Genomic DNA, 23,926 nt, shown 5'->3' with positions numbered 1-23,926 from the left:
ATTTTGGTCCGTTTTGAATAATGATTTTAGTTCATTTTAATATGTATACTTTTGAAATGATTATTTTGATCTTTATACTTTCAATTTTGTATTCTCGAAATTTTTGTTTTTGACCTCTGTACTTTTAAATAGTGATCTTTTTAGTCTGTATTTGCGAAATTTCAACATAATTGAAAATCTTCATACATTTTTAAAGAATTAGTAAGTAAATTGTTGTGCTAAAATTGTGGTATGAATAATGGGATAAAAATGAAAATATTTTAAATTACATGGACTAAAATAAATATTTTAAAAGTATATGGATCAAAAATGAAAAAAATAATTGAAAAATAATTTTTTACTATGCAACTTCAGTGATAATTATATCATGGTGGTCACTTTTAATAATTTTTTTTCTTTTGGAATAAGAGAATTTAGTATAGGTTACAAACCATCATTTTTTTTAGTTTAGTACAACACGTGGGATGAAGATTCAAACTCACAATCCTCTTAGTTTGAGATATATGTCAATTTGTTGGACTATGCTCGTTTTGGTATTGACGTTGGAAGTATTAGCTTTTTGACATTCGAAAGTCTCTGTGGTATGACTAATGTATTCCTGATTTAGTTTTACTATTTTGTCCAAATTTATTGTTTCCATCATTTTCCTCATCTTTTATGATGTCAATGCAAACGAGGTGGAGATTTTTGAATCTACCTACAACACAAAGGAGATGTTTGCCACTCAAAATTTACTCAGGTCTCCAATGTTTTCCTAATAATCTTATTTTATCTGGACTTAATTATATTTATTGTATGATAGACGATATGAATAATAAATTGTTCATTGACTTCAAATAATTTTTTAAGCCCAATCAATTTAAGTAATTTTATAAAATAGAAAATACTAAAATAATCTTTAAAAAGTTTAAAATAATCATGGTTGTCCGGGTAGAAGTCGTGTGGGTTTCTTTGGCAAATATTTTAATTGTAGTAAGGTAGAGTGGTTGGTCTAATAAAATTTGTAATGATCTAACATGAAACTGTAAGCTTGTAAGCTTCCAAACAATGAGAGAAAACAAAGACTCTGATCTTTTTTTTTTTGAAACACAAAGACTCTAATCCTAGTAGGATATAGTAGTAGACAAGCTAGTTAGTCTTGATATAGCCGATCCGTCTTGATATAGCCGATCCCTTTAAATGATCTCAAGATGGAAGTGGGAGCGGAGATGTTCTAACCTAGCTTGAAGATCTTTGCTCAAACAGGTAGCTTCCTCTCCCTCTTCGTCAATTCATTCGATTAGGGCGAGAGTGAAAGTCCATAAAATCTTTCATGCATACAAATTGGACGTACATTTTGGATATAAATAATAATAATGATATTAAAAAAAATAATTGGTGACATGTTTAAATTGAGTAGGTTAATTATTATGGCGACCAAAAAAATTACCATAGCTAAGTTTTCGTTATTAACGAATTATTAAAGGATTGTTATACTATTTGAACCATTTTAAACCACCAATTGATTGGAGAGATTGAGAGTTCGATCTCCCACCCTCCGATGTTACTACAAATATATATATATTTATTTATTTATTTATTTATTATGTCTACAAAAACACGTTATTAATAAACCTTCAAATCACTTATTGACATTAAATAAACTTTGATTACAGTTTTACTTTTACAAATAAATAATTAAAGAAAAAAAAAACAAGAAAAACTCTAAAATCTATTTACAAATAAGCGTGTTTCTCACTTTCTCTGCAATTTCCTCCCTCTTCTAAGTTCTAATAATTTTCCTCTTTGAAATTGAAAAGAAAAACGACGCCGTTTGACGTTGAGAGGCAGTTGAAGGCGCTTGAAACGGTTTACGCCACGTAACCCAGTCGTAACTGCCATTTCTTCCGGGACCATACTAATTATTTCAAAAAAAAAGAAAAGAAAAAAGAAAAAGAAAAAAAGAGAGGGAAAATGAACGAAGGAATGAATTTGCTGGTGAATCTGTGAGGAAGAGGAATTGCCCCCGACAGAAGCTCCGAATGCTCCTCTTTCCCCAAAAAGCCAAACCCTAATTTGTTCTTCAATTCCCTTCTCCCCTCCACCATGCGTGTGATTTTTTCCTAAGCATCTCCTTTTCCTTTTTCTCCGTATAATTTCGTCGGTTTCAATCCTTTTTTCCTCTGTTTTTCTGATCATTCGAGCTTCGGAAGCCATGGCCGTCGACGGCGTTTGCAGACTCGACATTGGCGACTTTCCCGCTCCTCCTAGGGCATTATCGTCCCTCGCCAAGCGTCGCCGATCGTTTTCTCTGCTAATTTCCTCTCCTTTGATGATCGTTGGCCTCTCCAGGAAGAATGTTTCGTATCGACAGCTCCCTCATCAGCCTCTCCACCTCTCCGTTCTCAAGCTCGATGGCTCTTGTTTCGGTATGTTTACGTCTTTCACTGCTGCTACATTGCGCTGGATTGTATTAATTCCTAGGGATAATGGAGAAAGGAGGAGTCGGTTCGTTTTGGTTTTGATTGGTTTTGTTGTTTGTGCTAGTGCTAGGCGTTTTCATCTGCTTGTAAGTTAGTTTTATGTCTCGTTAATGGCAGAGGAATCTCTGGTTTAGGTTGAGGTTTGATTTGATACGATTTGATTTTGAGGATATTGAAGGTATCTAAATTGTTCTTCTGCTTTATCTAGTTCTTCGGAGGGGTTTTTCTTGGTTGGTGCCTTCTTTTGCTTGAAATACTATTACTTGACCACTGAAGTTGAAAAGGAATGAAGTCTTAAATTTGAAGAATAAGATTGCCTTCGTCACATTACACCCTCTTTCAATATAGGAAAACTTCAATGAATTGAGATGTTTGACACAGATATTCAGGTTAAGAAATCTGCCACTGTTGCTGAATTAAAGGGGGCAGTGGAGGCGGTTTTCAGTCACATGCCACAGGATGGACCAGGAAAAATTTCATGGTTGGTTCGTTGAACTTTTTGACCCATTTGATTGCCTTTAGCTTCTGTCATATTCTATCATGAACTTTCAGTTCCATATGTTTTATTTACCATTTACCAATACCATGCCAAAACTAAGAACACTATTTGGATGACTTGTTAAAAGATTGAAGGAGATGATTTATAAAATTATCTATCAGCTCTAAATTATAAACTTCTCAAGACCTTTTGCATTATTCTGAACAAGAAAATTTAAATCTGGATATCTCTTCACTGAGACAGTTTCTCACTGTTCTTGTTTGATTCATGGAGGCTCCATGTGTGGTGGCATTTCTGCTTATGCTATGCTGGTGAGAAGCTAGTTGATGATACGGACTACATTGCAAATTTCGGCATCAAGGATGGTGATCAGGTACTTAGCTAGCTGTAGAATTTATGTTGTCTTTTCTGTTGATAATCATTCTCTGCCTGATGATTTAAATTTCCTGTGATGTTTTGATTGGATTATGAGCTTTACCAACATGATGTAAATCAGAGCATTCGGTTAGCTGTTTTTCCTTGAAATTTTTGTTGCTAGATCCTTGCACGTCCTTCACTAGCTCCATCAATCTTTCTAGGGCATGAAAGTTTTGTGGACAGAACCTGAATTGGCTGAACTGTTTCCCCCTAAAATTCAGGACTTGAGAAAGAAGTCAAATTTTCTATTATTGGTGTTCACCTTAATTTCATTAAAAAGGAAAAAAATGATTACCCGTTCAACTTTGTCATGAATTGTTACTTTTTATTTATTTATTTATATAGCTAAATTAGTTGTGCTTTCTTCAGGTTAGTTGAATTGTTACAACTCTTGAGTTCTATTATTAGGTTTCCTTTTTAAGTGTGGAATTATTTTGTTGCTTATACTGGATTATCGATGCATTACTATGAATCTAGTTACAGTCAGGAATGTGGTTCCCAGATGTTAATGAAAGAAGAAAAAGAATTATAGATTTACACTACTTAATGCTTACGTTCTTATAAGAATTGCTTTGTTTTAACATGTTCAGCTTCAGTTCGTCCGGCATGTCACAACTGGCTACAATGTTATAAGAAAGCAATCAAACGAATACGTGGTTTCCTCAAAACTGCACAGTAGGTAAGAGACTCTTACCTCCTAAAAGATCTGCCTGTTGTATATCAGATGACTACCGGGACATGAAATATGGTATCGATGCAAAAAAGTTGAGAGGCGTTAAAAAGAATTTCAGAAATTTGAGGAGACAACAAATAACTTCCATCTTGAAAGTAATAGAATATGCTGTTAGAAATTTTGGGTATTATATAGGACTAACAAAGCATAGAGGATATTCGTTCCTTGAATGATTTATTCATCTTAATTTCTGTTCTGCTAATAATAGAATCCTGAACTCTCAGGACATCATCTCGATCGAAAAGCCACAAGCGAAACGATCAGGACAACTACAATGATATAGAGATGGGAAGGTTTCAACATCACAACAACGGTGAACTCTTCATGAGCCCCGAGCCAAAGATGGTCGTCTTTTTGGGAGGGTGGTTTTCACACACCAAGCTGGCATCTGCGGGAAGAATGAGCATCAATAGCCTGGTTCGTCCATCGGGATCTCGGCCTAGTCTGGTGCGTGGTTTTAAGAACTTAGTACAATTATGCCGTGAAAAACGCCATTATCAGAAAGTGAGTAAAAAGAAGAGGTCCATCATAGTAGTGTGAATAGATAGGAATGATTTGATACACACATAGAAACAGGTCAACTAGATTTGTGTTTAGTCTATAATCTCTGATGGGTTCATTCAGATCCTTGCTAATAAGGTGTGAGAAAAATATAAAAATTCATAACGATAATGATGGATGCCAAAATTTGTGGGAAATTCTAGTCGGTGGTATTTTTGTTTTGTTTTTTTAGCATTGTATCAAATAACAATAATCCGGATAGCTTTGGGGCGGGTGTGTGTCCATGTGTATAGGGGAGCAAAGTTCTGACTCCCTATCATTAAAAAAATAAAAAATAATAATATCATACATGCATATAGAGAACAACTTCCTTCTACCTTACCGACATAACTTTGTAGTATTCCATATAGCTTTGAGACAGGTGCATGTGTCCCTGTATGTAGGAGGAGCAAAGTTCCGACTTCGAGTTGTTAAAGGAATAAAAAATAACTATGTCCTCTATACCTATAGAGAACAACTTGTACCTTACGTACATAACTCTGTCTAGTTGTCAATTTCAGTCTCTCACTTTCATTTCCCTCTTCTCTATAATGTGTTAAAAAACTTGGAGGGTTCATAGCCAAAAAACAAAAATCAAACAAACAAATTTGGAAAATTTCAAGAAGCTGCTTTGCTTTGGTTTACATGCCGGTGTGGGTCCTTACAAATTCGATGGCTACGAAAATTCCAAATTATGTTGCTTCTTTCAATTTTAATGCACAGCATAATTTTACGAGGGCCAATCAGAAAAATTGCAGAAAATTAAATTTATATTTTAGGTTAAATTATACAGAATACTCGTGAACATTAGAGTTGATTTCAATTATGCCCACTCGATCTTTAAAATTGTTTGAAAATATCATTATGTCAACTTTTTCGTTAAAAAATTTTTTTTTGGGTACTGAGTTGTAAAAATAAATATACACATAGCTGTAAATAATTTCAATTATGCCTCTAAACTCTGAGATAAGTTTTAATTATATCTCTGTAGTTTAAAATTTCCATTTTAATCTTTAATTTTTAAAATTGTTCAAAACTCTCATAAAGATTGAAATTTGACATAGTGGTAAGCTGTAAAAGGACAAAAAATTGGTGTCATCGGGAGGTCTTGGGAGTTCAGAATAAAATTTTATTCCTCCTCTCACAATCATAAAATTTGAGAGGAAACAAAAATTTCAAGGGATAAGCAAACACAGTAGATTTAGGACCTCATTTCTCATAGGTCAATTGACAAAAATTGGGGCTAACAAGAAAGACTCAGACAACCAAACTTAAGGACTACAAATTGCTTGATAAATTTCTTACTTTTGAGAATGAAATCCGTCTTCCTTTGTCGGTCAATCCTTTTCCTTTTTATTTTTGTTCTCCTAACTTCGGAACCATGACTCCCACAAATTCCAATCTTCCACAAATTTTCTTTCGATAACATAATCCTCCTCTCGCAAAGTTCTCTTTAGATCCTACACTCTACTTTACCAATATATGTTCTTTTCTTTTTTTTTTTTTTTGTCCATCCGTGATTTTTCTCATTGTGTGTGGATTTCTCCTCTCCTTTTAAACTATTAAACTTTGACTAAATCATTGATATCCAAATTTACTTCCCTCTATAATTGGCACCATTTGCCACATCGTATTTTTATTGTCATTTTAATGGAGAAATTTATAGAAGGGTTGTTTCGAAATACTTTTAAGGATTTAGAATTAAAATAAAACCTTGAAATTAATAGAGGCATGATTGAAACTTATCTCGAAGTTTAAGGGCATAATTAAAACCACATTTTCTTTTTATTTTTCTGAAAATCTTAAACTAAGGTAAATATTTTAAAATTGGTTGAGTGTCCAAAATAAGACATAAACAATTAACATTGATGCACACGCAATCTAAATGGAAATGGAATGGGTTGTGAGTATGGGTATGGTTTCTTTACAAAAAAGATGCCTAAGCCTCGTCTTAAGGCGTATTACAGGGGGATACCATCACTGCTGATGTCACACTAAAACTTCCCATTAAAGATTTACGGTTGAAATTGAATTTTTTATCTCAAATTTATTAAAAGTTTCATTATTTTAGCCTACCAAATATCCTTTATCAAAAAATAATAACAATAACAATAACATTGGACCCATTTTTGGTAAAATTTTAGTTTACTATTTCTTGTTCTAATAAAGAAAAATATAATTATGTTTGATAATCAATTCTTCTTTTCTGTTTTTTGTTTTTACTGAAAAAAGAAAGACATATTTGGCCATTCTTTCTTCAAGTTAAATTTCAAAAGAAAATTTTATTTGAAAATTACTTTTTAAAATTAAATATTCAAACGTTTTATGTTATTTTTATTTTTCATAAAATTGTGCATTTTATAAGGCAATCATGCTAATATTTTTATTTATATTTTGAAAAACAAACAAGGTTAAAAAACACTTTTAGTCCTCGTACTTTTGTTAAAGTAACAATTTAATCCCTGAACTTTAGTTTGTAACGATTTAGTTTCTATACTTTTAAATTGATAATAATTTAGTCCTTGAACTTTAATATGTAACAATTTAATCATTGTAATTTAAAGTCGATAACGATTTAATCTTTATCGTGAGATTTTTTTGTTAAATTTCTTGTATGTATAGATTGATAAACTAAAGAGGTACCAAAATGTTTATGAATTAGAAAGATTAAATTGTTATAGGATAAAATTTGACACTTAGTTTTAATAAAAAAAAAAATTAACGCTAGGGACTAAATTGTTACAAATTTTAAATTACAGGGACTAAATCGTTATTTTAGGGAAAGTAGATGGACTAAATCGTTATAAACTAAGGTTCAGGGACTAAATTGTTATTTTAGTGAGAGTACAAAGACCAAATGTGTGTTTTAACTAAACGAAAGTAAGAAACAAAAAATTTTATTTTGTTGTTCTCAACATTTCTATACAATTTTTGAAACGTTTCTTAAAAATAAGAAACAAGAAACCGTGTTCCTCCGGAGCTGAAAATAAGAACCAAATCATAAGGTATCACGTAATAGAATGAGTAACAAAAATTCAATAGATCATATTTGTTGCATTCCAAAATTAATATTAGCCCTTATTAATTTATAACTTTTCAAACAAATTACTCTCTCAAGACAACTTAAAATTCATGTTTTTCAATTAAATCAACTCTTATTAAAATGAAATATCACATCATAAAACTTATCCTAAAAATTTATAAATAATTTACAATATTAACCTTTTACTCACAACAAGTAGGAAGTATGTTTAAAAAAATCTTACTCAAAAAATAAATACGACAATAAAAATTTAGAACACAAGGAGAATTTTAGAAAGAAAAAAGAAGTGTATATATATATATATATATATATATCTAAAATTAGATTCAAACTTTCTCCCTATTAAGAAAACAAGTACTAATATCTGAATTAGTTGAATGAAGCTCTAGTTGGCAAATTAAAGCTATAATGTATTTTTTTTTTTTTTTTGCGGTGGAGTAAGAAAAAAAAAATTAAAGAAGAGAAGAGTCACAAATGCGAAGCTTTAATGACGGACTTCAACAAAAAATCTTAACTGCCACTGTCGTGGCGTCCATCCAACAGAACAGGTGTACTAAACCGTAATTTCCATAAAATGATAAAATTGCCGGCCAAGCCCTTCCTCTTTCTCTCTCTACCACTTCCCATTTTTTGTTTTTATATTATAATAATAATTAAAAAAAAAACTAAAACTAAAACTAATAAATAATAATTGATTTTTCTCGATTTCCTCTCCTTCGCCATTTCGTCTCCACGACACCCTCACTCTCATGATTCTTCATTAGTTCCAACAAATTCCTCCTCCCAGTCCCAATTTCTCCCTTCGGTATCCTTTTTCTCTTCTCTTTTCACTTTCAATTCTGCTTCCTCTAAAAGTGCTTCCTGTTCTATCTCTGCTTTTTGTTCCCACACAGCACAGGGTAATCGTAGTTCATTGGATTTCGTTCTGCTGACTTATTCAGCCTGATTGTGGGTTTTTTTTCTCTTTCCGTTGTTATAATTCTTTGTTTTTTCCAGTTGGGTTTGGTTTTTTCTGATACTTAATTTTTTTTGAGCTCATAGAGATCAAGGTTTTCTATGTGAAGACTTGATTCCAGTTCTTTGTTTTTGTTTTTGTTTTTGTTTTTGTTTTTGATGTGATGCATTTTTCTGTGGGTGTTGTTTAAGGTTGAGGAATGGCGGGTGGTGAACAAGATGCTGCTGGTTCTCAAGCGGTTCCTTCGTTTGAGTATGAGCTTCTTGATGGAGATCCTGATCATGTCAGAACAGTGGTTGCTTCATCAAACAATCTAAACCCTAGAATTGAGCCTTCAAAGGTCAAGCTTAGGCATCGAATTGGGCGGGGCGGGTTCGGGGACGTTTGGTTAGCAACTCACCATCAGTCCACTAAGGATTATGATGAATACCATGAAGTAGCAATCAAGATGTTGAATCCAGTTAAAGAGGATCATGTGAGGGGTGTGTTGGATAAACTTGAGGATCATTTCTATAAGTGTCAAGGTGCGAAAGGCGTCTGCGGGCTGTATGGAGTGTCGATAATTAACGGGAAGGTAATTCGGGTATCTGTAGACTATAGCTGTTGCATTATAGGGAAAGTTTGTTGGAAATGTATGTGTAGGTTGTTAAAAATTGAAATATTGCTGTGCTTGTGTGTTCTTATAGCTATGCATCATCATGAAATTCTATGAAGGATCAGTTGCTGATAAAATGGCTTGCCTTAAAGAGGGAAAGCTTTCGCTCCCTGATGTATTGAGGTGATTTACTGATATGGGTTCGAATCTTTAGGTCGAAAAAGAAGTTGCTAAATCTCTGCCACTCTTATAGTTAGTGCTTCTAAGTTCTAAGTTCTATCTGTTTCATGAACTAATCCACAACTATTTTTGGGGCAAAATTCTCCGTCTATGGTCCTTGTTTACAGATATGGAATCAATCTAGCCCAGGGGATTTTGGAACTGCACACGAGAGAGGTCTTAGTTCTTAACCTGAAACCTTCAAACATGCTCCTTACTACCAATGACCAAGCAATTTTGGGAGATCTAGGAATTCCTTATCTACTGCATGGTATTCCGATACCAAATTCGGATGTGATTCAGAGACTTGGGACACCTAACTATATGGCACCAGAACAATGGCAGCCAGAAGTAAGAGGACCGATATCCTATGAAACTGATTCGTGGGGGTTTGCTTGCTGCGTGGTTGAGATGTTGACTGGTGTTCAGCCATGGCGAGGGAAATCGGTTGATGAAATATTTCATTCTGTTGTTAGGAAACAAGAAAAGCCGTGTATTCCTAGTGGACTTCCTCCTCTTATTGAGAATGTTCTTCTTGGTTGCTTCGAGTATGACTTGAGGAGTCGTCCTCTAATGGCAGACTTATTACATGTGTTCCAAAGGTATGTCATCTCGTCCATGATTGCTTTGTTTTCACATGAAATATGATTGCCCTAATCCAAAAGTGCTTCCTTCTTCAGATTGTAAGAGGTTTATGGCTTTCTTTCTATTCTTTTTCTTCTTTCTTTCTGTACTATCCATTTAAATTTTTGGAATTTAAGTTTTGACCACTTAAACAGAATTGAGATACAGTTAAGGGATGATAAGCATGTTTTATAGAGAAGATGTTATGAAAATAATGACTACAATCTAACCTTTGAAGCCAAGAAGCGATATTCCAGTTCACGGCCACCCGCTCTCTTGTTGTGCCCTGTTCAAATTCATGCAGAACCTGCATTTAACCATAGCATTTTACTGAACAATACCTGTTATAAGATTCGGGGAGCAAAAGATTCTTAGAAGTACCTTATCTGTATGTAGAGACTGAAAAATTCCATTGTGCGTTTCTTTATGATCCTTAGGGGAGAAGATGAAAGTAATAGTGAGAGATATAACGCCAAATTGATTTATAGTGGCTGCTCTTCTAACTTAAATAGTTGATTTGATGGAGTTAATTTTGCTTTGTAGCTCTTCTCAACATGTTGTTAATAGCGACTGGCAAGGCATTGGGAGTTCAAAAGTGTTGAATAAATCAAGTGCCATTGGGCATACTGAATGGCTTCTCTCAAAGGATCAATTGCAAGTGAATGACATGGTGCGTTCAAGAAAGCTATTAAACTCTTGCAAACCAGAGAATATGAATATCCCTGAAGGAAGGATAGTGGGTTTGGAGCGGGAAACGGGTAAGGATGCTTTTGTCTTGGTGAGGGTTCGCGGAATCCATGATCCAGTAAGAGTGTATGCTTCGACACTCGAGCGGGTGAGTTTCGGGCTTGCTCCTGGTGACTGGGTTCGTTTAAAGGAAGAAGAAAAGAAGCACTCTCCAGTGGGGATCCTTCATTCAATCGACCGTGGTGGGAATGTAGCTGTTGCTTTTATTGGTGTAGAAACTCTATGGAAGGGAAACTCTTCCCAGTTTCAGATGGCAGAGTCGTTTTGCGTTGGCCAATTTGTACGGATAAAAGCCAGCATCCTGAGGCCGCGGTTCAAATGGCCTCGTAAAAAGGGAGGCGTTTGGGCTACAGGGAGGATTTGGTGGATCCTACCCAATGGCTGCCTCATGGTCAAGTTCCCTGGAATTCTCACTTTTAAAGAAGAATGCGATACATATATGGCCAATCCAGCCGAAGTCGAGGCAGTTAATTTTAGCACTTGTCCAGGAATGGTGAAAAAATACCAACATCTAGAGGATTTCCACTGGTCAGTTAAACCACTTTTGATTGCATTTGGCCTGTTTACAGCAATGAAGCTGGGGTTTGCATTTGGGAAGGTGGGAAGATCAAAGGTGAAGAAGGGTCAAGGCAACAACCTAGTGTATTGTGAAACTCAACATCATATTGAAGGTCAGAATACCAACAACAACCCAGCTTGGATTCCTCCACCTGTGAAAAATATTCTTTTCGGAGATGGCGTTGGCACCGTTGCTCGATGATCCTACATCCAGTTCGTTCCATCTGCTCAAAGTTGTGCAAAGTTATCTGTATAGATTAACTTTACTGACTGGTTTATACTCCCAGTACTATGTAAATGCTCCTGTACAGTTGTGAAACAAAACAAACCGTAAGAATATGCATGTATAGAAATAATACGCTGCTTGTACAAAAATAGTCATATGTAAAAAGAGGTCATAGATCTTATATGCTGTCTGGTGACCAAGATGGATCAGGCCCTGGACATTGAAACGGTATAACAAGCCATTCAATCCCAATTCTTAAAGGATATTTCAAAATTGGTTTTCCAAACAAGCCTTAGCTCATGATCGAATCCCTTGAGATGCGAATCGAGATTGGTCTCGTTTCCAATTAGATGTCTCAAATGTCTATATGAGCCCTCCACTGGGTTGTGTAGGTGAAGGAGAACCACTGAGGTGGAACACAAATATCAAAATCCAATTGAAAGTATCAACCCAGTTTAAAGATAACGTACACGCAACTGAAGATGTATCATTTGGAATATTTTGACTAAGCTACTCGACCAAGCAATGAGAGCACAATCAAATGACTCGTGCAACAAATTTATACAGGTCCCGCGTTCCGCCTTTTGAACGGCAGCAAGACTGCTTCTACAAGGTACAGACCAACTATAGTGCCCCTTTTGGGATGAAAAATAATGTCAAAAGCAAGGAATATATACAAACGCCTCCCTTATTCGTCCCAGTAACCTCTTCTATTGATCTGCACCAAAATGTATACCAGCCTCCTTCACGAGCTGTTCAGTCACCTCTTCTATTGATCTGCACCAAAATGTATACCAGCCTCCTTCACGAGCTGTTCAGTCAGAGACGAAAGACGGGAAACTTCCAACTTGACTTCATTGAATCTTTGGTTGTTACCGAGGATGCCTATCCTGGAACCGATGTCACCATGCTTAATGCTTCTTGAATCAATATCAACCTCCAGGCTGTGGCCAGATCGATTCAGAAGCTCTCGGCTCATGTCTGTAAGTTTCTGAAGAGCGCTAGTTGCTGCTTCAACCTCTAGTTGAGCAGCCTCGAACTGAAGCTTCTCAATTGCCAAGTCACCTTCTCCAATGCTGTCTTGTGCCAAAGCGTAGAGACTTCTGAGATCCTTAGCTTCTTTATCCGTTTCTTCCTTCAGCTTCTCAAACTCTTTTCCCCTTGTATCCAATCTTTCAAGAATTGTTTTTAGCTCCTCGTCTTTAACAGTCAGGGCCCTTTGTGCGGCAAGAATTTCCATTTCTTTTTGTCTTAAGCTTTCCTTGGTGAGCTCTAGCTCAGTTTCAAGCTGTTTATTCTGCAACCTCATATTATCAGTAGGTTTCTCGAATGATTGCTGTTGTAGATTGTTGCTAAGGTCATCATTCAATTTCAAAACATCATCATCGCTATCATTGATTGAGATCACCAATTTATTTGTGAGATCCACAATCTGTTCTACCACAGCTTCAGCTTCAGAAATTTTCAGCTTTGTATCATTTAATTCGTTCTGCATTGTCTCAACACATTCATCTTTCTCTTTCAGCATAGCAGTTGTCTGACTGAGCTGGGCCTCTTTACTCCTCATATGCATTTGTAGCTCAACTATTTCCTGGTTTAATTTCTCAAGATTCTTCTGCGCATCAAGAATTTCCAAGTCTTTCTCCTCCAAAAGAAGTTGAAGAGAAACCTGTTCAGACTTCAAATGCTGGATTTCTAACTTGGCTTCAACCAACTCCGATTCTTTACCTTGAAGGAGATTGTGAGTTTTCTCAAACTCAATATTTTTATGCTCTAGATCCTTCTGTAGAACTGACTTCTCCTCAGTTGCTTGCTGAAGATAGGATTTCTCTTTCTTCAGTTGTTGCTGTAACCCATCTGTAAGCTCCTTTTCCATTAACAAGTCACGTTCAAGCTCCTTGTTCTGAGCCTCTGTGACCCTAAGCTTCACTCTCTCACTCTCTACTTCAATTTGAGCATCTTTTAAACTTGACATATATGCATTGATACTCTTCTTCTGTTCTTCAAGTTCTGCCAATTGCTTCTCAAGAAGACCTTCTTGTTCTTCCATTCTCTTTCTAGAGGACATAAGAGACGTCTGAGAAGAAACCAACTCACTTCTAACATCGACAAGAAGCTTCTTCACCCGACTGAAGTCACCCATAGTTTCATTCATCTCTACTGCTTTCTTAGATACTTCTTCTGTCAATTTTTTTAATTCTTCCTGTGCTAACAACCATTCCATGGTTTGCTTCTCCAAATTTTTCTCTGCAATTTTTAATTTCTCCTCTTCAAGTATACGCAGCTTTATGGAGACTACCAGTTCTTCTTCTTTCTCTAGCACAGCGTTTCTAAGCTTTTGTATCTCAACTTCCTGTCTCTTTACAACTTCATTGGCTTCATTCAAAAGCTGGGACTTGGATTTAAGTTCATAATTGGTCTTAACAGCTTCCTCGCTCTTCCTAAACAAATCAGCTCTCATTTTATTCAACTCATATTCTTTAAAAGAAATGGTAGATTCAGCGGCAGCGATCCCCTCATCCTTCTCCTTAATCTGAAGCTTTAACTCTTCTATTTGCCTAGCTTGAGAAGCTAAGTTTAAGTTCGCCTGCTTCATCTCATCTTCTAATTCTTTCTGTTTATGATGAGCAACAGCAATTTCTTCCTCCTGCTTCTCCAACTTCTCCTTTGCATGGTTTAACTGGCTTCGTTCTAATAGAACCGTTCTTTCTGCATCTTGTAGATCTTCTTCCTTCTTCTTTAACACTGCCAATGCAGCCAGAAGATCAGACTCGAGATTTTCAAGACTGAGCCCTAGCCAAACATCTTGTGGGAAGTGAGGATCTTTGTTTACATGTTCTTCCAATCTCTGTGTCTGGGCAAACAATCTCTCCAGAAGCAGTTTTGCTTGTTCACTTGCCCCATTGTCGTTTAAATTTGACTTGGAGGTATTTAGAACTGACTGGACAGCCTTCAGGGAATAAGATCTTCTCTCCCGGGTTGAGCTAGAAATAAGTTTTGTTGGATTCGTACTGAGCCTCAGAGATGATCTCTGAACAAAATGCAAAAGCGTACATTACTTTCAGAAGATTCTAGTGGACGATAGAGTAAACCATGACTACGTAGTTCAAATTACTTCCCAGATGCATTAAGTGATAAAATACAGACATCAGCGACATGGAAGAAAAATATTCCTGGAGCTAAGAGAAGAGCATGCGATTGTTTAAACATGCATATAATGCTCTACAATAAATCAAACAAGTATTCATATGGACATGTACGATCCCAACAACAGTGTAGTAGTGAGAGGAACAGCAATGCTTCCATCAACCATTCAACGGTAATCTAGTACCGAAATGTAATAACATGACAATAAGATAAATGCCAAAAATAAGTTCTAAAATATACTTCACATATTTTTCGGTCCAAAAAGGTTAATCTCTCTCCAAACCCTTCGAAAATAATCCAGTGCCGAAATGTAAGAGGAACAGAGATGCTTCCATCAACCACTCGACAATAATCTAGAACCGAAATGTAATAACAAAACAAGAAGATATATGCACAAAAATTAATTCTAAAATATACTTCGCTTCACATCTTTATCGGTCCAAGAAGTTAACCTCACTCCAAACCAGGCCTACAAATACTTCTCCACGTCAATGAAAATAAGAGATCCGAAAAACTCGAGGAAATTCCAGGCCAATAAACACGAGCTGAAAATAACATCGATTTTCCCGGACTTACAAGAACTGTTAAACAAACTATAACTTGAGAGCGATGCGCAATCAGATTAGAAAGAGGACCTTGGAATGGCAGAGAGAGGAAGAGGCGGAGATGCTGAGATGAGTAGTCGCCGGCAACGCCATGGAACGCCGGTGGAGCACATCCGTCCACAACCAAAAACGAATTGTTCTTCGTTTCCGAATCACTAATCAATGAAAGCGAAGACAAATTTTCCTCTCACGGGACAATCATCTTGAGCCCTAACTTTCTCGCGCCAGATCAAAGAAAAAAAGCGGCTGAAGAGAATCACAGAAACATGAGCGGTGGGGGACGAAACATGTTCGAAAAAGAGAAAAAAGAAAGAAAAAATGGAGACAAGGCAATGAAAGGAGGGAAAAAAAGGCACGAAAAAGGAAAAATAAAAATAAAAATGGGGCCCATGTTAGCATGGCTAACTTGCGCCGGAGTCTAATAGCCTTGACCACTGGTATTGTGCCACGTGGCTAGAAATATTTATAGCCACCCATTAAGGTTTAAATATTATATTTTACCTCACTTAAAAAATTTTATATATTATATTTTACCTTTTCTAGAAAAAAAAGTCATAAACAATATATATATATATATATTTCAATCCTATTTTCATGTCAAACTTCTACGTTTTCAAATATTTTATTTTTAATATTTTAACTTTTGGTAAAGAATCATTTTAATCATCACAATAATTTTTTTTCCTTTTTGTGAATTATTCACTGTGAACCCAACCTAAGATGTTGACGTAAAAAGGTGTCGAATTTTTAAATATATTTAAATTTGTTAAATAATTAGAGTGACATTGATGAAAATGACTAAAATAATTTGTAGGTCAATTATAAAAATTAAAACAAAATACTTGATAATGAGACGTTTTGAAATTGTATCTATCTAAATAAATAAAAATTGAATTTGATAGACCAACATACAATATAAACGTAAATATTCTTCTTCCTCGAAATTTTGTATTTCTTTTATTTGACCTATATACTTTCAAAACAAAAATGAGACAAATATAAAAATTGTGATAAAATATAATTGAAGGAAAATATTTACATGAGTTGGCAAGGGACTCGGTGGAGGGGTAATATGAAAAGAAAATTAGAGAGGATATTATTTTGTTTATGTAACAAACTAAATAATTATCAAATATTTGTCAACTATTTAACGACAATCATGTTAGATAGAGGATCGAACTCACAACTTCTTAGTTTGAAATATATGTCAATTACCACTAAGTTATGCTCGTTTTGATAGGTCAAGAAGTATTATTATTAGTTCTTTCAACAAATATGTCATGGACAAAGTAAGTACTATTCATTTTTTAATAAAGTGTACGTTGATTTTTTAATTTGCACAACCATAGTACACTAATTATCATCAGAAACTATTGCACGTAACACGTGTAACTTTTTTGTCACTCACTTTCCCTCAAAGAATACTATACTACTATTTTTTTAATCTGAAATAGGGTAATGATATACATAACATATTTAAAAGTGATTTTGTCAAGCTAAAATTACTTTCATTTAAAACTGTATTGTTTAACAACGATATACGAGTGATTTTAAAAAACAAAGAAGAAAAAAGTGATTTTTGGCTCTTCTAAACATGATGATAGTCATTTTAACTTTATTTACATACAAGGGCACAAACTAAAAAAAAAAAAGAGTTAAGTTCGGATGGGTCGGAACAATTTGATATTTAAAAAAGTTAAAAATGTTTAAATACTATTTTAGTCCACGTATTTTTAACTTTTATTCATTCTAGTTCACGTATTCTTGTAACGTCTATTTTGATTCCTCTACTTTAGTTCATATATCTTCAAAATGTCTATTTAATCGAGGTACTTTTAAAAAGTAATCATTTCTTGACACGACATTGTATCCAATAGATTTCTTGAAATCTAACTAACATTGTATTTTGAAGTTCGTCTAGTATAAAATGTGTTACAACTTTGCAAAAATTTGACCAAAATAATTATTTTTTAAAATATAGAAGTCAAAACAGAGAAATAAAATAAACAAAACTAAAATTACGGGGACAAAATAATATGTAAACTAAAGTAAAATTACTGTCAATTTACTTTTTCTCAAATCCATACGTCAATTTAGCATCAATTTTGCCCAAAAACAAAATTAAACAGAACCACTTGCACCCTTGATGGCAAACACAAATATAACTTCTTAAACTCATTAGCTACACATTTCCACATATTTACCAAATAGACCGACCAAAAGTGCAAATCTAAGTTCAATTTTTGGCTTCTTTGCATTTACTTTCAAAATGAACAAAAATATGAGGACAAAAGTTGAAGTAGACAACATCGTAAAAAGAGCCAAATAGCTAAAATATTTGGGGTATATAAGTCTCTCTTATCGTTTTGTAGGGTACCCTGATTATAACAAAAAAGAACACCGTGGTAGAAAGTTTCTTTTCTAGCACAACAAGTACGGGCGGAAAGATTCGAACTCATGACCTCTTGATCAGAGAGGTATGCCAATTACTGCTGAACTAAGCTTTTGTTGGCTGCCCACTAACTAAAATCATCGCACTATACCAAGCAGAGCATTATTTATCCAATGATGTGCAAAATGGCTACTGAATCAACAAAAAGTGCTGCTTTGTTAAACTTTTAAAGGGTAGATGGGGAGAAACAGAGAGAGAGAGAGGGAAAAAAACAAAGGGGGAAATAATATACTCTGATTCAATATGGAATCATGTCTCTGATGTGGTATTTACTTTAGTATTCTGTGAAGAAGAAGAAGCCTCTGAACCATCGGCTTCCTTTGACATCCTCAGTTTCATACTATGCCGCAGACAATAATTGACCTGTTTCCTTAACCTGGCGTTCTCTGTGAACATGTCTTTAAGCACCATCCTCAACTCTGCATCTACCTTGGTCGAATCATAGTCGATTCTTTCCTGAACATTATCATCCGCCATTGATGCAGCAGTTTGGTTGTTGTTGGACAGAAGATTTGCCTGAACAGGTTATAGCGACAAATGTTTAGTTATGAACGAAAGAAGCGAATGGCAATGGAGAAAAGATGCTACCTCAACAATGGTGAGGGGGTTATAAATGATATGATAAAGCAACAAAAAGTTCAAACTGCAAAGAACGTGAATGATACTCGATAGAACATCATTTTTGAAGCTTTGGTTGCAAGAACAAGTTTGAAGAAACTAACAGTATGCAGACCACATAAGAGCACTACGGCACTATAGGAAAAGATTAGAACACATGGGATACCTCAGCCAGGAGGAGATTTATTTGGTCATCAGATGTTGTCAACAAATCCAATGCATTAGATAGGGATGATGATTCCACAACGTCGTTACAATCATCATCTGCTGAAAGGTTCATGTGGCACTTTTGAAGCCGACCATGCAGACTCCTACATTCGGACAGCAGCTTTTTCTGCGCAGTGTTTGCTTGCTGTCTCATTTCTCTTTCTTGTTGAAGGAACTCCTGTGCGGGGAAAAAAGGAACATCAATAGGACATACTAAAATTTGATTCTTAATTTCTGTCAAAAAATGACAATTAAATTTCTCAGTCAATAAACTGACCAGACATTGCAAACGCAAATTTTCAGCTAAAGTAGTAGATAATTTGCTTATATTTCAACTGTATATGCTCAGTATATTTTACTAGGTAAAAAGTAGAAGAGATATGGCTAAAGCAAAATTTTTTGTTGATGCTGAGAAGTGACACATGTCAAACAAGTTTGCAGCAAACAGGAAAAAAGTTGTTACCAACTCAAACTTTCATTCAACACCTTAATCACAGCACAATTAGCAGATTGCAATACTACCTCAGTCGCAGACTTCTGTTGAAGTGTTTGACTAAGCTCTTGTTTAAGTTTGGCTTGTGTACTCCGAAGAGATTTGACCTCTTTAACAAGAACCTTGATGTCTGCTTTTGATTTTCCTTCAAGCTCTTCAAATCGCTTGGAAACATTCTTTAGTTGTTCTTTCGTGGAATTGAGCTCTTCTTTCAAGGCAATTTTCTCCTGGAGGCTAGTTTCTTCTGTAGGCACTGAAATTGGATTTTCCCCCTAGAGCATTTTGTGTATCATCAAATAGAGTGAGTGCAAAATAGTGACAGGAATGAGATAAATACGGCCAATTTAGAAAATTCAAAACCTCTTTAGACTTCAATTTCAACTCCATTGCCAGTGATTTGTGACGAAGTTCCTCCATTTCCCACTGCATTTGGGTGACTTTTTCCCTCTCCATCAAAATAGCTTGCTGAAGGTTTTCTTTACTCTTCTGCTTGTTTGTTTCAAGTTCAACTTCTAAATCCTTAACCTGGGAATAAATTGTCACAAGATGGATTGGGTATTTGTCTGTGTCAGCATGCAGTCACAAACAAAACCATAAGCCATTGCACCATGCAACGTGTTATTGAGCTAGTAATGCAGAACTTGCGATAGTCAAGCCAAAGAATACTAGCTATTGGCATAGAAAAATTGATAGCAAACAACGGTTTGTCGTTAACAATAGTGCACATTTAGTATGTGAAACAACTGGTGTGTGTTTCTTGGCCATTCATAAGAAACTTTGCACAGTCGATGGCTGTGAAAAGGAGTTACCGAGAAAATGTGTCCTATGTATTTAAAAAGAAATAGATATTATAGGTGCCCTAGGACCAAACGTATTCTAACATCTAAACCAAGAACAGCCAGTCAATCCTCAATCGGAGTAAACAGAAAAACTTTAGTATATCATTGAGTATACCATTGTTGCAAGGTAATCTTTCACAGTTATTTCCTGATTCAATCTTGATATAAGGTCCTCCATGTCAGTTCTTGCTGTCACTAGCCTTTGATGCATTGTTGAAAGAACCCTATTCATTTTATGGCGATGATCCTTTGGAAGGAGCAGTGCATCACGTGAAAAATGCAAATCAGGGTTGCCATGAATTTCGATTGTGTTTGAAACCTCAACACCTGAATGGTCAAGTGAGCCATTGCCTACTGAATTTGGAAGTGAAAAGCTTGAAATTTCTCCACCTCTCAGAGAACTTGCATCACTTGCCACACTGTCATCAGACAGCTTGCGAGCGTGACCAATTGCCTTGGCATGCTCTGGCTCTGCATATGGAACCAGTCCATTTTTATCCAAGTATGAAGCCTTAGAAGCATTACCATTATGCACATCCTTTAAATTGTTGTTAAATCTAGGATGCACTTTATGTTTTGGAAGACCTTCTAACTGCTCAAGAATGGTCTGTCCCATAAACAGTCCCTCGTCAATGTTGGACAATCCATACTTCACTAACTTTTCAATTGGACTGGTCAGATCGTCATCCAGAGCTAGGTCTTCAATAGCAATTTCAGAATTATCATCTCTTCCCAGACTTGCTGTGCCAAGTTCGGAGGCCTCATAAGCAGTATCACTACCATAATCCGATGCGAGTGACAAACCGCCAGCAGCAGTAGATGAGCTTGAATTAGGAGGGGATTGATGTGCAGAAGTTTTGCTGTTATAATCAGGGTATTCCCTTGAAGTCCCCTGATTATCTTGTTGGAAAGCTGAAAGCATTGTGACAAGAATTAAAATGTTAGAACTCAATATATGTGTTATCCAGGACCACATATAAAATGATTAGAATTAACACTTAAAGAGGTAAAAACCAGATAAATACAAAAGCAAAGACTTTTTTGAAGTACACTCTAAACTAGAAAGAACATACAAGACCTAGCAGCAGCTTCTAGCTCAAGGAAAGACGCCACTGCAACACTTCTCGATATATCAATGTCAGACAGCAGCTTCGTCAACCACTCCTCCAAAGAGCGCCTTCTCTGCAACAAAATTAAACCTGTGAAGAATAATAGTTACAGTCATACAGATACACAACCAAAATGCATCATAATAATTATGCTTGTGTTATGGATAACTTCAACACCCTCATCTCAAAGCTAAAAGCTTTTAATTAACTGTGGATAGATGCACAGTGCACTACAACACATGGTAGACAAAGGGCGAGCTCCAGTGAATCTAAAGAAATCTATCAGAAGTCCTGTAATATCTGAAAGACAGATTTCATGATTACTGATTAATGATTCCTAGTTTCCTTCAAAAAAATTATTGCAGAGTAATGCAGGACAAATAAGTCAGGGTCCACCCATACTTTGTCAAAACAGTCGTATTTATTTTAGTGTTCTCCGTTCCTTGTTCCTTAAGAAAATGATTATCAATTTCCTTACATATTGGCAAATGGTCTGAATCATGCAAAGGTTATATCAATCATACATACAATTTGCCAGCAAGGTTACATAAATTAAAAAAATACACTGAGGGAGAAAATAAATAAAGTGGCATGTTCATGCATGCATCATTGTGCAGATTGCCCACCTCTTCTAAGAGTGCCCGGGTTTTCATCCGTAAGATTCCTTTGGGTGGAGCTGGAGGAACTGTTTTCTTTGGAAAAGCCTTTTTAACCTGGCAAGCGATAAAATACCATAACTAAAACACTTCAAAAATGAGAGTAATTTAATTTTAAGCATAATAATGGAAATAATTTTTCCTAAGAAGACAGGAAGTCATTGCAACAAGAAAGAAATTTCATATGGGAAGGGGTATTCCCAAGTAAAACAAAATGCCTATACTTACGTCAGAAAATAAATTCAAGAAATCGTTAAATCGCCTTAATACTCCACGCATTGTTGTGATCCCTTCAGGTGATTGTACACCAAGTTGAACCCTGTAGAACTGTCCATTTATAATGTTAATGCGCAAGCAATGAAGAAAGTGCTATGCTATAAAAATGTAAATGATATAAAATTGATAGGTCCATTCATACGTGAGAAGTTATCTGCACCTTTATTTAATAGATCCATGGCAGCTAAAAAGCATTTTCTTACAATATCGTTTTTTGGACATCATACTTTGCAAGTGATTATTCTATAGCAGAGTTTACTAAGATGATACTCATAGAGGCAGAAACGTGAAATTAATAAAAATATTCTACCCTAAGTACGAAAAAGAAAAAGGAGACATAAAATTGAGTACCACTATGGGATCTGAAACCCGTGCTTGAGGAAGGGCAACCCATGAAGGTACTACAACACAGTAACTCCATCCAGTGTGATGGTCATGAGGCCAAACTGTGTCCTTTCCATTCTGCACAATAAATGAAAGCTTTCCTAGTGAACATTAAATAAATTTCCCAATAAGGAAACGAGGCAAAAAGTTGCTCTAGACGACCCAACAGACAAAAACATAGAGATAAGCCACAAGTCCCAATTTTTATAACTTTAAAAATATCACTTAAAATGAGATAGCCACTAAACTGAAATTTCAAATATTTGGTGTTTCCAATACATGACACCAAAACCTTCTAACAGTTTTTTTTTTTTTAACAATTAGTATGAAAAAATATAGCAAGCAGCCATTGATGCCTAGAAAATAAAATAAAAGGGTAAAATGAGTCGGGGTCATTCGTAGGGCGGAAAAAAGGCCATTAATATTCTAAAAACGATGCAACAAATTAGAAGTAACCTAAAGTAAATACTGTATGTTTCGACGGCAGCTTGAAAGTAGATTTTAAGGATAGAACTAAAAATCAAAGAGATCATAAAACAAACACTAGTGATCTTCAGATTCACATGGACCAGCAAGCCGGACAAGTAAATTCGACAAAGCCAGTGAAACCAATTCGGTCAATCCACCGAGAAAAATACAAAAAAGAAACAAATTAAAAAAAATTTTGGCATCGTGAGTTCCTGGGATTTAATTCTACGCAAATAAATCCAGATAATTAGAGCTCAGGGCAAACCCATTTTCGAGGAGGAGGGCTCCAGTCCATTCCAAGAGGCAGTGGCGAGGTTCCATCGTGTCTGTGCTTCGGCGGACTTCGATTCTGCATCATACTTCAACTTTCTCCTGCAATTATCACCAACTGAAGATAATCATCAGGATCGGAGGCACGAATTTGATTAGATCGTTTTCCTTATCTTCCACGCCAGGATACTTCCGCCAATCCAATCCAATCCAATTAACCATTCGATGACCGACCTCCCACCCGATTTCCACCACAATCACTCGCGTTTTTCCGCCGGATCAAATCGGAAAAACCAAAACAAGAGGGGTAAAATCTGACCATGGACAGGTGGAACTGGAATCTCGGGCCAGCACAGGGGAAGAACTTGGGCACCTGGAGCCGCGTGCAAATTGGGATTTTCTCAGAGCTTCGGCCCTTCGCTTCCGTCTGTATCTGTGAAAAGAGAGAGAGAAATTGCTTGAGAAGCAAAAGACCGAACTGTCGTCGTCTCTCTCGCGCGAGACCTTCCTTGAGCTTCTCGGCGGAAGTATTCCAGTACAGGAAATGGCAAATATGACCCTACTAATCGCGGTTTTTTACAAAAACAACTCCGCCTTAACTCTTTTTAGTTTGGATTGGAATAATGGCCGAAATTACCGTCCGAAGATACCATAATTGCCCTTTTAGCTTCGTTAGAAAAATACATCGCTTTTTCAAAAATTAGCTCCGTACGTGTTCATAATTAGTCTAAAATCTTTATTTAATTAATTTTATTTCGAATCTAATTTTACGAAATTTAGGGGA

At 35.7% G+C, this 23,926-nt stretch overlaps 4 protein-coding genes and 1 long non-coding RNA gene across 12 annotated transcripts; 2 read left to right on the top strand and 3 right to left on the bottom strand.

Annotated features, from left to right (window-relative positions):
- Nucleotides 1-1,791: 1,791 nt before the first annotated feature.
- On the top strand, nucleotides 1,792-4,651 carry LOC111006831 (uncharacterized). Its single transcript, XM_022278914.2, has 5 exons — nucleotides 1,792-2,408; nucleotides 2,844-2,943; nucleotides 3,235-3,334; nucleotides 3,969-4,057; nucleotides 4,336-4,651. Exons 1-5 carry the CDS (start codon nucleotides 2,195-2,197, stop codon nucleotides 4,649-4,651), a joined length of 819 nt encoding a protein of 272 aa, XP_022134606.1. The 5' UTR covers nucleotides 1,792-2,194.
- LOC148208028 (uncharacterized) lies at nucleotides 4,194-10,632 on the bottom strand. The gene is made up of 3 exons (XR_015788879.1): nucleotides 10,469-10,632; nucleotides 10,318-10,394; nucleotides 4,194-4,555 (listed from the first exon to the last, which is right to left on the bottom strand). It is a non-coding gene; the product is annotated as an uncharacterized LOC148208028 (long non-coding RNA).
- Nucleotides 8,351-11,799, top strand: LOC111006805 (Protein kinase superfamily protein). Of its 4 annotated transcripts, XM_022278904.2 has the most exons (6): nucleotides 8,404-8,499; nucleotides 8,588-8,642; nucleotides 8,841-9,223; nucleotides 9,336-9,427; nucleotides 9,592-10,065; nucleotides 10,631-11,799. In XM_022278904.2, exons 3-6 carry the CDS (start codon nucleotides 8,849-8,851, stop codon nucleotides 11,592-11,594), a joined length of 1,905 nt encoding a protein of 634 aa, XP_022134596.1. In that variant the 5' UTR covers nucleotides 8,404-8,499; nucleotides 8,588-8,642; nucleotides 8,841-8,848; the 3' UTR covers nucleotides 11,595-11,799. The 4 variants fall into 4 exon arrangements, with proteins under 4 accessions (XP_022134588.1, XP_022134580.1, XP_022134571.1 ...); XM_022278896.2 differs by lacking the exon at nucleotides 8,588-8,642 and having other exon boundaries at nucleotides 8,351-8,499; XM_022278888.2 differs by having other exon boundaries at nucleotides 8,396-8,593.
- Nucleotides 11,800-12,030: 231 nt separating this feature from the next.
- On the bottom strand, nucleotides 12,031-15,704 carry LOC111006784 (Myosin heavy chain-related protein). Of its 2 annotated transcripts, XM_022278865.2 has the most exons (3): nucleotides 15,401-15,704; nucleotides 12,383-14,649; nucleotides 12,031-12,323 (listed from the first exon to the last, which is right to left on the bottom strand). In XM_022278865.2, exons 1-2 carry the CDS (start codon nucleotides 15,461-15,463, stop codon nucleotides 12,388-12,390), a joined length of 2,325 nt encoding a protein of 774 aa, XP_022134557.1. In that variant the 5' UTR covers nucleotides 15,464-15,704; the 3' UTR covers nucleotides 12,031-12,323; nucleotides 12,383-12,387. The 2 variants fall into 2 exon arrangements, with proteins under 2 accessions (XP_022134557.1, XP_087975947.1); XM_088119821.1 differs by having other exon boundaries at nucleotides 12,031-14,649; nucleotides 15,401-15,703.
- Nucleotides 15,705-17,682: 1,978 nt separating this feature from the next.
- Nucleotides 17,683-23,687, bottom strand: LOC111005313 (PX domain-containing protein EREL1). Of its 4 annotated transcripts, none has more exons than XM_088119818.1 (10): nucleotides 23,138-23,684; nucleotides 22,372-22,482; nucleotides 21,973-22,071; nucleotides 21,715-21,801; nucleotides 21,053-21,161; nucleotides 20,095-20,891; nucleotides 19,501-19,665; nucleotides 19,134-19,412; nucleotides 18,607-18,825; nucleotides 17,683-18,338 (listed from the first exon to the last, which is right to left on the bottom strand). In XM_088119818.1, the coding sequence occupies exons 1-10, from the start codon at nucleotides 23,228-23,230 to the stop codon at nucleotides 18,072-18,074; spliced, it is 2,226 nt and encodes a 741-aa protein (XP_087975944.1). In that variant the 5' UTR covers nucleotides 23,231-23,684; the 3' UTR covers nucleotides 17,683-18,071. The 4 variants fall into 4 exon arrangements, with proteins under 4 accessions (XP_087975944.1, XP_087975945.1, XP_022132465.1 ...); XM_088119819.1 differs by having other exon boundaries at nucleotides 19,167-19,412; XM_022276773.2 differs by having other exon boundaries at nucleotides 19,170-19,412; nucleotides 23,138-23,682.
- Between the last annotated feature and the right edge of the window lie 239 nt (nucleotides 23,688-23,926).

The sequence above is a fragment of the Momordica charantia genome (genome assembly GCF_013281855.1).
Source record: "Momordica charantia cultivar OHB3-1 chromosome 11 unlocalized genomic scaffold, Mcharantia_2.0 BLBB01000011.1, whole genome shotgun sequence".
Lineage (NCBI taxonomy): Eukaryota > Viridiplantae > Streptophyta > Magnoliopsida > Cucurbitales > Cucurbitaceae > Momordica > Momordica charantia.
This window is presented reverse-complemented; position numbering and strand designations above follow the sequence as displayed.